General features: G+C 40.2%; 2 protein-coding genes across 6 annotated transcripts in view; both read right to left on the reverse strand.

The window, feature by feature from the left end:
- Positions 1-1,063: 1,063 nt before the first annotated feature.
- On the reverse strand, positions 1,064-5,249 carry ZNF639 (zinc finger protein 639). The gene is given in 7 exon segments (XM_050712509.1): positions 1,064-2,102; positions 2,104-2,342; positions 2,621-2,764; positions 3,525-3,632; positions 4,210-4,277; positions 4,827-4,930; positions 5,049-5,249. Coding segments are annotated over 5 exon segments (1,458 nt in total). The 5' UTR covers positions 4,268-4,277; positions 4,827-4,930; positions 5,049-5,249; the 3' UTR covers positions 1,064-1,193.
- A 3,497-nt stretch (positions 5,250-8,746) lies between these two features.
- Positions 8,747-15,919, reverse strand: part of PIK3CA (phosphatidylinositol-4,5-bisphosphate 3-kinase catalytic subunit alpha) — a 43,536-nt gene continuing 36,363 nt past the window's right edge. For all 5 annotated transcript variants that reach the window (XM_035557251.2, XM_050712511.1, XM_050712513.1 and 2 more), the window contains exon 21: positions 8,747-15,857. In XM_035557251.2, coding sequence (XP_035413144.1) covers positions 15,587-15,857 — 271 coding nt within the window. In that variant the 3' untranslated portion in view covers positions 8,747-15,586. The remainder of the gene's footprint in view (positions 15,858-15,919) is intronic.

Consider the following 15,919-nt stretch of genomic DNA (forward strand, 5'->3'; position numbering starts at 1 on the left):
AGCTACGGAATGAAGCTTAAAAATTCACTTATGAAGCCTGTAATGCCTGAACAGCACTATCTAATCAGAACAGCTGTGTTAAATCATTTGAAAGTGATTAAATAAACTTTTATACCATACCAGTGTTTTAAAGCAGTACATAGTTTAAAATTTACAGATTTAGAATAACTTTCATCAAATTACTATTGGTGGAAAGCTAATTTTTAGTCTACAAAATTATAATTATGTAATTATAAACTAATTTTATAGAGGCTGTCTCCAAATGAGGTTGGTGACATTTCAGTGAGAGATAAATTATGAAAATCATGCTCTTTAGACATTCTCATCTGGAATATTTCACAAATTCCCTTACAATTGGCTCCTTAAAACATGACCCACTCTACACACAAGGAACACCTGTCAGGAGTGCATAGAATCATAGAATGGCCTGGGTTGAAAAGGACCTTAAAGATCATCTAGTTTCAACCCACCTGCTCTGAGCAGGAGAAATACAGGAACTGAAGGTAAATAAAGGAGATAGAAATGATGTGGGAGGTCTGTAGTAATGTGTGGATGAAAACATTGTTTGATGGCTCCACAGACAGGAGCCGAAACAGAACACTGAATGAGGACAGAAAGCAAATGATGAGATAGGGCAGGTACCCCAAGAGAAAACAGGTCACTTTTAGAAGCTTATCAAGAGTACGAGGTAGTAAATGCAGGCTGACATATGGAGACTTGCATGCTGGGAAGTTTTGGAACGCACTTATCTTTGGCTGGTTGATGCAATTTTTTGAACATGAGCTCAGCAACCTGCTGCTGCAGGGGGTAAAATGAGTAGGATACGCAATTGAGGTCAGTGCGGTGTTTAAGCATGGACCTAGATGTTGACCTTCTCTTTGTCCCTTTTAAAACCCTAAAGAGCTGCTCTCATACATTAAACGTGAAAGCACAGGGTGAGCATCAGAACTGCTATTATAACACGCAACTACTCCCACTGTCCCTCCCCCCAGAATGTGACCCATCACATGTAAATGTGATCATTTCTACCGAACCTCTAGGTAAGGAAATTCGTAACACCAAGTTGTTATACATGCTTTGTTGATATAAAAACATTAGAATTGTACAAGTGCTGTTAAAACTGTATTTAATACATTTTAGTGACTGAAAATTAATTTGGGTTCTAACAAGCTGATTACAAGGAAAGAAGGTAATCAAGCTGTCTCATGTATCTGAAGATGACTTAGAAGATCTTTCTCATTTCCAAACCTCATTAAACAATCAGTACATTTATGAGGTAAATCTGCCGAATGCCTGAAATCCAAATGGGTTTTAAGGTCTTCAATCTGTCCTGTTGAATATTCACAGTACTGACACAAATAAATCCCTTCAGATAAATGAGAGCTTAAATGCTTGCAATACTCCAACATACCTGAAAAGCCCTTCCCACAGTCATCACAAACATGAGGGAATATTTTGGTGTGTTCAATAGCAACATGCCTGTTGACATTGGTATGCAGCCTGCTCCTAAAGCCACACACTTGGCATACAAAAAAGTTTTTGCATTTGTCAAAACTAATTTTGTTTATGAGACTGTACTGTCCACGCTCCTTGTTATTATAGCTGTCGCTTAGCTCTATCAGCCGACACGCATGTTCATTCACCACGTGGCTGTGCAGGTCTTCTGGATCGTTTGTTTCATGCTCACAGAACTGACACAGGTACTGTTCATCACAGCTGTGCTCCTGGAAGTGCAGGTACAGCTCACTGCTCGAAGAGAACTGCATATCACACTGCTCACACCAATAAAGGTGGTCGTTGAAGTGAGTGTCTGCTATGTGCTGACTCAGATTCTCAAATATCACTGTTTTGTAATCACAGTATTTGCAGATGTACGGATCTTCCTCATGTAGCTTTACATGTTCAATTAGCTGCATTTTGCTGGAGAAACTCTCTTTACAAACTTTACAGACATGAGTATCTGTACATGTCTTGTGCTTCAGGATCATGTGCTGCTTTAAATCAGAAAAGTACTTGCTATTAAACTCACAGAGCTCACACTTGTACAGGCCACTGCTGTTGGCTCTCAGCAAAGGCCATTTCTGTTGAGCTGTGATGTTCAAAGGCCTGGTTCTTCTCGAAGATTTTACAGGTTTCAAGAGGGATCTCCTCTAGATCCTCAGCTTCTAGCTTCTCAGGTGACACGGTTTGTGTTTCTATATCGTGAACTTCTACAGCATTAACTTCCGTTGTAGAAATTTCTACAGTTTGAATATCAAGAGGTTTCTCCTCTTCTGTAGGGATCTCACTGAATATCGGTGAATCACATATGTCTTTACACATTCCATTATTAGTAGCTTTATCTACAGAAACAAACAGATAATACAAGCAGAAGGTTAAAAACAAATCCAGTAAAAAAATTGGGTCTGTATTTAACTTCTCAGTTAGCTGTAGTAGCTAATAAATACAAAAAGTAGTTATTGTTGCCCAGCCACTAGAACTACATTTTAATTAACTCATAAATAACGTAAACTACAGATCTTTCACCTGTCAAACCAAAAAAGGAAAATACCAGCTATATTAAAAGCCAACATCCACGCTCTCCAGCTTCCCAGCATCTCAGCTGCAAATACACATTTACCTTTACCTTTATCCTTCTTTTTAGGTTCTGTATAGTGCAACCCCACAACATTTGAATGTGACCCACTCCAGTGAGAAGTGCCAGCGTGCACTGGACTCCCATCATCATCTGTGTCTATGCTCTGCACGGGACTGTGGTATCTACCTGCAAAGATAAAACATTTTCTTGTCATTATTCATCCTTTCTAGCATCACCCTCACTCCCTTGATCTAACCTAGATGTTACTTACTATTTACTTATTCTAATTACATAAATTTATCTTTACATACCACTTACATTGTAACCTACATTGAAGAAAGTTAACAAACACTGCAGAAACTATTTCCATACATACAAAAGTCAACAGAATAATTCAAAAGGTGGCAACTGTCTTTACAATTTCAGAAAAAAAACGGTCAGTTGATTACACTGGAAAAAAATAAAATAAAATTCTCAAATGAAACTTTACATATGAAAGATGCATCTTTTTAATATCCTTAAATATTTCTGGTCATCATATTTTAAGGCATATCCTTTGTGAGACTTCTGGATATTTGTTGGACAACTTATTAGAGTGAAAGTCATTTTCCTGAAGTACAGGTTACTATTGCTGGTATGTTTCCTCCCAACTCATAGATTATCTACATCAGATTTATGTCACCTAGCCAATGGATATTTAGATAAAGTTTAAAATTCATTCTAAATGCTATAAAATTGAAATATCTTTTTGTTGTTGTCACTTTTTACTTTGAAAATTATATTTGAATTATGAGTAAACAACCTTCCACTAGTCTAAGGCATACCAGATGAGAACGATGCACAGAAGTCTGCCACTACCTATTTTGTATTCTACTTACTTCTATGAATAGGAGTATAATGCACTTAGTCAGGAATTATAGAACAAGATCTCAAAGTGCACTCTTACCTCTGTTTTCAGAATATTTTATGTCTGGTTGTTTCATAGAACAGACACTATAGCAGTGGTCAGAAAGAATTCCGCTATTATCTATGTATTTGGTTGCACCTGAAGAATCTAGATTAAAAATAAAAATAAAAATTAGTATTTACACTAACAAACTGATGTAGCTACATATGGATTTAACATTCACCAGAGTTCTTCTCACTGGCCACATTCTTACTTCTCATGTTGTGACGATTCTGTGCCTGTCTGATAACATCACTATTTTGATTTGCAGATTTCAGCTGCTGTCCTGATGTTCAGAACATCAGATGCAGTTGTTATCAAATTCTGCTTCCACTGAAGGTAGGGACGGGAGCACAGTTAATTCAGTGCTGAGAACTAATGGACACCCCCAACCCAACTTTCATGAAATTTCTCCCCTTGTGTGTTAGTAAAATCTTCCCTTTATGGTTTGTGCAAGCTTTCCAACGTGCAGGGAGTAAGAACAAAACTGGTCAGATGTGTTGACCGAAAGTGGCTTGACAACGGAACATGCAGAGTGGTTACTCTATACATTCAGAACAAGGCTCCTTATCCTACCCTTTAGGTTACTGATTTCCTGATATAAGTACACTTTTCATAATAAAGTAATTATGTGAAGAAAATTAAACTAATTGAAGCGTGTACATAACTCAAGCTCTAGACTGACCTGAATATCGAGAAGGGTGTAGAGTCTTCCGTTTTCTCTTTTTAGGGTGTTCGTTCATTTTGAATAGTCTAAAATAATCATGAAGTGAAAAGGTTCAAGAATTAGCTTGACTTGCTTTTATCTAGTTTGTAACTTTCACAAGTTTATGAAATAACATGAACATTTTGAAAACCCAAACACAAGATTGCTTTCCATAGAATCCTAGAGCAGCTTGGGTTGGCAGGAACCTTAAAGCCCATCTAGCCCCAACCCACCTGCCACGGGACAGGACACCTCCCACCAGATCAGGTTGCCCAGGGCCTCGTCCAGCCTGGTCCTGAACACCTCCAGGGATGGGGCATCCACAGCTTCTCTTGGCAACCTTTTCTACCCCCTTCTTTCTAACCCCATCCAGCCCGTTCTGTTACAGTTAAGAACACAACAAATGCACATGGGTAACGGAGTCTAAGTTCATATCCTGCCTTGCAACAAAATAATGAGGTTTACTATAAAGACAGACAGGTCAAGACTCCAGTCACTCAAGTAGTCATTAGAAGCAGTTCTGCATCCTGCTGTCTTTTGTCAGACATTGGATATTCTGCAGCATGTTGAAAATATTAACTGAAATGTCATCTTACCCCAAATCCTAGACTCTTCAGTATCAGCAAGGAGAGCAGCTAGGAAGCTGATGGCTGCACAGCTCCCAAATGTAGTGAACGCATCAGCATGGGAAGATTTACATCTACGGAGTGACCGAATTTAAAACACTTAAAACCAAAAATAAAAAATCACATCAGAATCAAACACAGAAGCATCACTAACTGTGAAGCTATAGAAATTTATGCAAGAAAACAACATACAAAGTTTATATCAACATTAGAGCGTCAAAATTCACAAAGTGCATGCTGTTTATTCTCCTTTTGTGCTGGGTTAGCCGACTTTTGCTGCACTTGGCAGCTCCTGGGGACAGATAAATAAATGGAGGTGGCAGCAGAAACACTCGGGTGGTACGCTGCCAAGCTTGAGGGAGGGCTGAAAGCACAGACTCCAGGATGCTCTGCTACACTGAAGCACTTACAGGCCCAGCACCTTGTTGAGCCGATGCTGCCCATTGGAACCGTGAGCAGAAGCACCACGGCCCCGCACCACATTAACGCCGTCCCTGTGAGACCGGCCTGGATCCCGGCCCTGCTCCAGCAGAACAACGGGGCCAACCCTTCCCCAGCACCACCTCGCAGCCGGGCACCCTCCTTTTCCCCTGGGCCCCCCCGACTTTTATCCCGACGGCCTCGCGGCTCCGCACGGTGCCCGAGGACGGGGGGCACGGGCTCGGGCTTCAAATGGCGCCGGGGCAGCGCTAAGATGGGGGCGGGCGGCAGGCGGCGGCGAACGGGCGCCGCGGCCGGCGGGGCCAACGGCGGGCGGGAGCCACCCCGCTCCCCGGGCGATGCCGGCGGCCGCTCCCCGCCCGTGCAGCCGCCGCCTCCGGGACTCACCTCCCGCTCAGCTCCGCTCCGCGCCCAGCCCGGGCCGCCGCCGCCCCCGGACGCGGCGCTCCCCGCGGGGGAAGGGGCGGAGCGGGCGGCCGCTGCCATGGCGCCCCCTGAGGGGCGCGGCGGGAAATGGCGGCCGTGAGGGGCTCCGGCGGTGAGGCCTCGGCCCCGGGCCTGTCGCTGCGGGAGGGCTCGGTTATGCACGAGCCGTCCTCTCAGCCCCGAAGTGTGCTCCCAGGGCCGCTTTTTACCCGCTTCACAGCATGGTTTCACCTGCAGGCAATAACACCTGGCACTGCTGAATCCTGCTTCAGGACTGACAGGGTCATCACCGTAGGGTTAGGCCTTGGTCCTGTTTTACACAAGAGCTAGAGCACGATGCTCATAAAGCACAAAGCTTTTTGTATCAGCTGTTAAAGCTGCTCTGGAGAAGAATCTATATAAAGTAAGGGTTAAGGAAGTTATTATAAGGATCCATCCCCTTTTCAACGTTCTTCCAAGCTTATCACAACAGAATCCCCTTTTTTGCTCACTTAATCTTTTCTTTTTTATGTCACAGTGGGGTAAAAAGAATAGTGACAGCCTGCCCTGGCATCTTTAAAGGTGATCTTTAAGGTGCCATTCTGTCATTCTGTATCTCCCCACAAAGCAGGATATTTCAAATGGCACCTTTTTACCTTGGAATATAAGGAGTCATTATTTATATTTTGAAGAGACTATTGCAGTCACTTAGTTTGATGACTTAAAACAGATTGTGGAATTTTACCAAACTTTCCCTTTATTGAGCCTGAAGTTAACTAATTTTAAGATCAAGCTTTCAATTAGCAGACAATCCACAACATCCCTAATGTTACTGTTCTCGTGATTAATAAAAAATTATCCCTCGTATCTCATCTGTTTTATTCATTAGCTGGGAGTTGAAACTGGACATACTCTGTTTATAAAATCCTACCTTCAGCCTTTGTCTTGAAAGTCAGAAAACATGTCTTTAGGGTGATCTGATTTGGTTTCAGCCACATAGGAACAGCTCCGTCATATGATCACACAGAAGTTTTGATGTCAAGCAGCATGAATACAAGCAGACCGATCCTTTTGAAGACATATTGCTGAGTCCTCAGAAATTAAATAAATGTGATGCATCTAATATCTCATAAGCTAATTTACCAATCAAGCAAGGTACTAACATCCCAGTTCAGTTTGTTCTCTACTGCTTATTCCAGATATAGAACCTGAGCTTACTCCAAGATGGTTTGTGATAAAGTTCTTATAAATTGGCTATAACCACCCAAAGGTGTAAATGCCCACGTTTCTCCCTTTATTCACTAAAAAGTTTTCTATGAAAATATTTGGAAAAAAAAAACAGCACTTTCCCCAGTTCCCAGTGGAGGGCAGTAATGGGAATTTGTAATTTGTACATTGCCAAGGGAAAAAGAGAAAAAACCCAACTCTTTGAATTCAGTCCTGCTCAGTGATACAAAACCAGGCTAACCAAGTCACTGTCACATAAAGCACAATACATCGTCTGTACCTTTCAATTGATTTCTTCTCCACACAAAGCAGCACAGCCCAAACACACACCTGTCAGCTAGAAAGCCGAGACTGAGTCAAAGAAAGAAATGTCTGAGGAGGATCCCCTTTGAAGCCATAGATCCAGTTCAAAGTCACAGGCACCAAACAGGCTCATCAATGCTTCAGACAGAAAAGTCTAAATTAATCACACTTTCAAAACCCCCACGTGCTTGGGATGTTCAGACAGATCTGGGTCAGCTTTTAAACACTCAGAACCTATTCTGGCCAGATATATAAAGAAGCCCATGGGTAGTCACCTTGTGGTTTAAACAGGCAACACAGATGATGTTCGTTTTCATTAGCAGGGATGTATCTGTACTGAAATAAGGAAGAATGGGGTAAACTTTTTTTTTCAATGAAAGCAGGATGTGTAGCTCACAGGGACAACTTTTACCCACCTGTAGCAGTGAAGTGCAGGCTGCTTTTGGGACTCGAAGACACTTCAGCTTCAGCCTTGCAAACTACAGAGGCAGAATATCTTGTTCTGCAGCCAAGGGGGTGACAAATCCAGGTGACTTAGCTCCCTGTAATGGAACTTGATTTCCTTCTTGGAAGGCCCCAGCCTCACCCACATTTCACAGAGAAAGTGAGGGAGCTGCGGAGCATGTGGATTTTGGGGCTTCCCTTAAGACTTGCATTGAGAGGACAATGAGACTCCTCTCCAAATTAGAGCTCAACTTGAATTTCAAAATAACCATAAGGATGATGAATGTCCATCTTTAATTAAGAGTTCAGATCCAGGGTAGACTGAGCATTTGCTGGCCCACAGCCCTTTGCAAAACTAGGCAGAGGTCATCTGAAACAGAATTGACCAGTGCACAAAGTTTAAAACTTACTGAGGGCATCAAAGATGCTTAGCAGTGACCTGATTACATCTGGATACTTTTCTCATCCCTCCAAAAAAAGTGAAATTCTCATCAAGAGAACTCACATGCCTCCCACAACAACAATTTGTTGGAAATTGAAGTCGAAAATAGACCAGACTTTTCACAGATGAACTTAAGCAATTCTATTACAGCCTCATGGTCTTATTCTTGCCAATGAGTAATTTCCCCAATATGTTTCTCAATTTTCAAAATCAGTATTGGATACAAAAATACAACCTAGTCTTCATTTTTAAATATAGTTTTGGTGATGAAACGCCAAGGATATTTTTCAGAACCAAACCAGATTGACTTAGCAGAGGCTTTACAACCATTCAGCTGAAACACTTAAATATTGTTTGCTCTCTTCTCACAGCTTTGACAGACCACGTCTAAAATAAGTTACTTATTTTGAGGATCGACATGTACAAGAATGAATGCCATGTGCCGTTAAGACCTCTCACTTGGCCATACCCGTAAATAATGCAAATTCTATTTCAGTATTTTTCACCCCACCTAAATTAACAGATGCACAAAATTTCTCTCTCCTTTTCAGAAGAGCTGAAACATCAAATAACACCTCCAAGACTCAAGTTTCCTTAAATTCTCACTTCAGGATTCACAAGTGTACCAACCATATTATTTTAATTTAGTTGTTAGTATATACATTAACACTCAAAAGTGTGATAAAAACCAAACAAAAGTAGTTTTTTTAATAAACAGCATGTGATACAGACCGCGAAGATAAATAAAAAGCAGACTTTTTACAGTTTCCCATGAACATGAACTACATAAGTGTCATAGGCCAAACTTGTCTTTAGCACAGCAGAAGGGAAAAAGTTTTCTTTTTTTTTTTTCTTAAATGTACTGCAAGACTATTCTCAGTACGACAACACATGCATCTTGCTGCATCTTAAATACGTTTTTTGGCCCATTATTACTAAAAATGTCTTGCTTCCTAACTATTATACCACAGGACCTTTATTACAGAATGACATACACATTGCAACATTCCCCCCCGCCCCCAGTAGTGGTTATTTCAAAGATAATTGTCTCATTTTTAAAAAGGTATTTCAAGCACTGGTGGGTGTTCATACTCCCTTTTTTGACGCAGATGTGTAACTGCCACTAACTTCAACAAAGTAAGATAAGCGTCAAGAGAACGCACCCTCCTGGGCTCTATCCATGCAAAATGCCAGCAGGATCCTGGTCAAGGGAGGTGATCCTTGATCCTTCTCCTCTGCTCAGCGCTGGAGAGATCGAGCCAGTGGTGCTGGCCTCCCCAGTATGAGAGACACCGGCACACTGGAGCAGGTCCAGCAAAGGGCCATGAAGACAGGGAAGGGATATGAGGGGAGGCTCAGAGAGTGGGGATTATTTAAGCCTGGTGAAGAGAAAGCTCAAGGGGCATCTTGTCAACATATACAAATACCTGAAGGAGAGGAGTAAAACAGACAGGCAAGGCTTCTCAGCGCTGCCCTGTGAGAGGACTTTACGCAATGAAATAGATGGAATTTCATTCAAACATCAAGAAAAAAGCCTTTACTGTGGATTCTCCTTTCCTGGAGATCTTCCGAGGCCCAGCTGGGCGATGTGCTGGGCACCTTGCTCCTGCAAACAGGGCAGGTGGACCAAATGATCCCAAGGCCGCTGCCAACCTCAGCCATCTGTGTGATTCTGTGGCAGCTCCTGCCGTCATGGTGCTGCTTGCAATGACAACAATACTTTCAGAACTTCAAGCCTGAGAATCCAGGACAGACTGCATTCATTTTTCAGAATCCTTTTCTCCACCAGGCAAGTGAATTTTGATAGCGTACGTGGCTATTCACACTTAAAACTTGCAGAGATGAGAGGGGGCAAGGAGAAAGGATGATACTTCCAGATGATAAAATCGTGTTTATCTTCACAAGAGGTGATGAATAATTTGGACCACAGTGGCTCTAAGATAAGGATTCATCTCTTTCTCCCTTCCTCTTCCCTCTTCTCCAAATGAAACAGTAAGACAACTTTGGACAGCCTGGGACAACTGATAATTTAGGCTATAGAACACTATTAATAAAGCCTGAGAACAGATTAAATATACATAGACCAAAGAAACAAACAGACCTGGATTCCAGCTGTGAATATCCACATTTTGGCCTTCATGGATTAACTACAGCAGACAAAAGATTTGTAGGAGAAAGTTTCTGCTTGAGTTAGGCTTTCTGTAACTTCAGCAATACAACTGTCAGGTTTAACTGTGATTAATTCTAATACTGGAACAGGTTCCTAACCACATTGCTATGGTTACACTGAGCTAAATGGTTCCTAAACCAGTTTATAGCTACTGGGAAATTGGCACCAGTATTTCAGGAGTGAAGATAGGGTAGAATATTTTTTTTGGCCTTCTTCATGCTGAAAACATTTTGCATCACATACAGAAGTAAGGACACTTAAAACACGTTTATGCAAACCAATGGGAAAGCCAACAGACAGAGCATTGCTTCAATTAATCTTCTCTTACAAATAGTTCAAGTTGCCCTTATGCTACGGACATGTTGGTTTTGGGGGAGGCAGGTGTTGGGAGAGGGAAGGGAAGAGAGAGAGACAGAGGGATCCACCTCTGGATTAGAGTCAGGAATGCTAACACAGTAAGATCTCATCCTTTTAAAAGTCTATCCCATAAAGCTCAAAAGTCAAGAAGACCGCTGTACTGCAGATATTAAGAACTACTGTGTTTTTCCTGAGCGTGGGTTTACAAGTCTTAATACTATGAAAGAGTAGGAAGAGGAAATACTTAAGAGTTTTCTTTAAGCTAGTACGCAATAAAAATCCTGGAGGTCTCACAAGTAAAGGCAACTACAGACAAGACTACTGCAGCTATGAATTAGAGAGCTAAAGGCTAGTTAATAAAGAAAGTACTTCAAAATAAAATTGCCAAGGGTTTAATTGAGCAGCTAGAAAACATCCCTCATGAAGAGAACAGCTCTCACACTGAATCATATGAATAAGCAATCTGGGGCTTTAATATACATGGAGCCTAATTCTGATTTCATATGCTATTGTGAATCCAGAGTGATTCTCATGAAATCAGTGTTATATCAGCATAAAGTGAAATCAGATTTTCTCCAACACCAGAGCACCTACGGATTTGGTTAGCGTATGCAGACAAAAAACCTCTATATCCAGTTTCCAATTGGCTTCTTTCATTAACACAGATTAAGAAACAACCCACACGTAATCAGCTGCAGGGATGCTGAGCTACACATCATTTTGGACAGACAGAGCCTTACCTAAACTGAGACAACTTTCAGCGTGAACAAAGGTAAAAAATCATTTGTATGAAACATGTATTGCAAAACTAAAATGGAGATTCAACCATCTGCAACAACAGCTACATAGTGTTAAAAAAATAAACCCAACAAAAGAAGTGTGGTTCTTCCATTCAAGTAAAACTAGAACAAGAGAAAGAAACATGGAAGTTGAAAAAAACAACTTAGAAGCAGCAAATTACAATTCTCTGTAATACCACACCTTTTTCATTAACTTGAAGCATTTTAAAGATGTCAAAGACTTCAACAAAATAGTAATTTAAGTGGCTTTTGTTTTGAATGGGTCCAGCCCAGGTCTGCAACCTGTACAGACATGCAAAACAGGAGGAATTCACAATTAAGAACAGACGCTGGAACACGCCAGTTATAAAATGACAAAGCAAAGAAAATGTCTTCAAACTGTCCATGAACATGGGCTACTGACTGCTAAAGGGCTTATAACATTTTACATAGAAAGCAAAGTTGGAAACAAAAACAACCCTCCAAAACACCACCAGCAGGGTCATCACGTACAGAGTTCTCTACAAGCTTGGTTATTTCTATATTGCCCTTAATATGCAGGCTTATATCTTCTCCACAAGATACCAAACCACTAACAGTTTTGGTTTTATTTAAATGCTTAAATGCTTTTTTTTTTTCTTTCAAATTATACTGAACGCATGTCTGAAGAAACTACAAATGCACTCCTTCAGAACAGAAAGGTGTGTGTAAGTCAGAGGTGCTTTTTCAGCTACCTTCAGGAAAGCAAAGAATTTAATATATGAAAAAACTAATCAGCAGCAACCTGTCTTGTCATTAAATCAAACATGAATAGCTTCACAGTTGAAAAGGTTAGTCTTTACATTTCACTAAATTGCCATTTCCTAATGCTTTGTAATAAAATGGATGGCCCAGTCCTGGGCTCCTTGCTCTGGCAATCCTCCTATGAAATTTTGCAGGAGCAAGGTGTTCAGATTCAATTCAAGCTCAAAATAAGCTACTTAGCGTTTTGTGCAGCTGATTCTCAGAATAAAGGGAACATTTCCAAATCTCCATGAAGTGGGAATAATTAAAGAAAAAAATTCAAATTCCAAGCAATCTGTAAAAACAGAGCTCAGCTATAGGTGCTTTTACAGTCTGTAAGCAGATCTTATTTCTGATACTGAGAATAGATGCGATCTTATTTACACCAACGTAAGTCAATATAATTCCACTATAGTGAAATTACATTAGCACAAAACTGGCATACCAGGATAAAGTAATTAGTGTTAAATGCTTTGAAGCTGTAAAAAGTTCCGCCCCCCCCCCCCCCCCCCAAACACTGGCAGAATGTTTTCCAAATGCCCACCCTGATTGTGGTAGGAACAATAGCTTAAAACCCATGATCTTCCCCTACATTTTTTTTTTTTTAAACTATAATTACCCCAAATCATATTATGTCTATATCACTACGGAGTTTCCTTTCTTTTATTATTTGATGTCTATATGAAATTCTACAGCTTGTGCACAGCATTTAGTTGCAAGAACTTTTAGAAACACAGCCTGATTCCTCATACCTTTCTGTTTGTGCAAAAAGGGTGCAGAACACTGTATGCTTGAACTGAAAGACAAGTATACCCATATTTACAGAAGTAAATGGCTAGGAAGGGGTAAAGTACAAAAGAAGTTGGGCTCGTAGGATGCAATAAATTTGAGTTGATCTTTTCATCCAGACTGGAGAAGTCCAACCATCTCTTATATAAAGAAGGTAAAACATTGTTTCAATAATAGATAAATAAGGATAATATAGCACCTAATGTGGCATTTGTGCAACGAGTTTACTCTATTAAATTAAGAGTTACAGCCAACAGGGTTTCAGATTTTGTGAACTAAATGATTTAAACTCATTGAAACAAAGATGTGTTTTCAAAGAGCTACACCATTAGCGTTGACTGCAAAGTGGTATGTACAAAGGTTAATTTTGCTCTAGAAAGCACGACCAAGGTTAGCAGGAGTGAAAATATTCATGTGAGCAAAAAGGAATATGTAACAGTCAATAAGGAATAACGGGAAGTCGTTGGACTATTCCAAAATGTTTAGTAAAACTAAGGAAATAAAACTTCACATTCCCCCTACTATTCGTGGAACTTCTATAGTTTTCACAAAAACAGGTTTCCCCCCACAACACTGTCAAGTATCTATGTGTACAGTAATTAACTGCAAGAGCTTGACTATGAAAGTGTCTTGAAAGACCTAAGTCTTGTCTTTACAATCCCCAAAGTCTTCCATAATGTAATCGATTGCACATTTTTAATATATTACAATTTGCTAAATGAAGCCAACCACTCATTACCTCATCAGTACAGCCTGCACAAAGTACAGTTTATTTATATACTTATATTCTAATCTAACACCAGCTGTCAGCATATTTTATATTACATGTGGTATTGCACTTTTTGAGTGGCACCTCGGTGTGTGTTTGCAAGTGAACGAGTTGAACCCCCGAAAGCCCCCAGACCTTTGGAATTCACTCCAAGTGCTGCCAATCTAGCGAGTTTAAAATGTTAGGGTGAACAGCACCCTCAGAATCATGTGTTTCACTAATTAAAAAACCTGTTTAGTAGTTAGAAAAACGGTCCTACCTGAAGTTGTGCATAAGGGCAATCTGACATCCTTGGTTCTCTGAACAGTTTCAAAAAGTGGTGCCAATTTAATTGATTGCACACAATTGTGTTGGAGGACAACAACTAGATTTACAAATATATATTACACACACACAAAACAGACAAAGCTATAAAATGTTTGGTAACTCCACATGCTTTGAGCTAGCCAAATGTATCTGCTGTATGTTGAACTGCTTATTGTTGATCATATTGAAAATCTAAACAGCTATTTCTGATGTATCAGTTACTGGATTAAACAACCACTTCCAGAGGAGGAAGAAAGAGGAGAAATGGTGGACCCAAAGGTTGAGGGTTTAAACATACGTTCCTTGAATAGCCAGCATACCACTTCAGTAATGTGAAGAGTATTGCCCCAATGTGTGTTGTTTTTTTGTTTTGTTTTTGTTTTTTAAAGAGAATAAGGCCAAGTTCACCTCTGGCATTAGTGGGTGTCTCCCCCACTTCTTCAATGCTACTTGTGTCCTCTTTCACCAGGGTTGAATTTGGTCCTAGGAGTATATGTGGTCACCTTCGGTGACACTAATGGAAACGGGAGTCTTGGACAGATAGAACTGGGCTGCAAAATTAAGAGAGTGAATATTGGACAAATCATGTAAATAAAGAATATATATTAATAATAGTTCCTATTATATAAATAGCCTTTATAAAAAAATAATCTTTCAATAATTTTAATAACTCACCTTTCTTTAGGTTCTGGAAAACATGTATGAAAAAAATCTATTGAGTTCAAGTTAGATTAAAGCAAACCTAAGATGAACACTACAACTCTTTGTTGCACTAAACCCAATTCTGACCATTCAATTTCCAGGTTAGTCAGTTTTGGGGGATGATAAGAAGAGTTTCTTTGAAGGTATGAATTGCACCCCTAGAAATACTGAGCAGAAGAAACACCATACTGAATGGGCCTATTTCCTACTGCTTTCAGAAACTGTGCAGATGACAGACCCAGAAATCAAAGGTTCATCTAAACCCCATATATGTTAATGCCTCTGAGCGCATTTTAAAAGGCACTGTCCTCTCACTATTATTTTTAGATCTTTGAGCTTAAACTCCTTCCCTTCAAACTATGCTGCATTTAAATATCCACCATCACTTGAACTGTCTTTCAATGCTTTTCAGTCCAGCATAGTCTCTAGCTGCTGTACCAGATCTAAGGTAATATGTGATGGACTCTATATTCATGCTAGCACTATCTTCTTTTTCCTTCTAATTTATCATATCAAATGAAAAAAGGAAACATTCTTCCAAGTTTACCTTTTCGAGCTTAAGGCATAACATGAAGTCACACATCATACTAAAGCTTAAGTTTTGAAGTGTACAATTTTAGTGCTATCTGAAACCCTGTTTTACATTATTTTTCAACAGTTGTCTGTACAGTTCATCTCTTATTTTTGCCATAAATTCTAATGTCGTTCATGGTTTGTGCAATTCCTATGCAACCAGTCTTTGCTGCTAACGGGTATTAACAGTGCAGTACCCACAAAGCGGGTTGTTCAGTTCTTGTTTTCTTTGCTTTCATTTCAGTTCAAAGCATGTTGCTTTATTGTGTGGAAGATCCAGTCCATTTTTGTTGTCCAGCCACCATGGTGAGCATCATTCATCTGCTTCATGAAGTACTCAAGAGCTTCCTGCTCAGTTTTGTCCAATGCAAGGGTCTTTCGAATGTATGCAATATCGTCAAAGGACTGCAGTTCTGGCATTCCTGAGCCAAGCATCATGGAGAAGAGATTTATGAACAGATTGGCATGCTGCCGAATTGCTAGATAAGCCTTATAACACATCTCCTGAAACCTGGAAAAGACAGGGAAGAAAAAAAAAGCTCAGTGTAGATGCCTGTTAGATGCATATTTAAT

This window comes from Cygnus atratus, chromosome 9 (genome assembly GCF_013377495.2).
Source record: "Cygnus atratus isolate AKBS03 ecotype Queensland, Australia chromosome 9, CAtr_DNAZoo_HiC_assembly, whole genome shotgun sequence".
Lineage (NCBI taxonomy): Eukaryota > Metazoa > Chordata > Aves > Anseriformes > Anatidae > Cygnus > Cygnus atratus.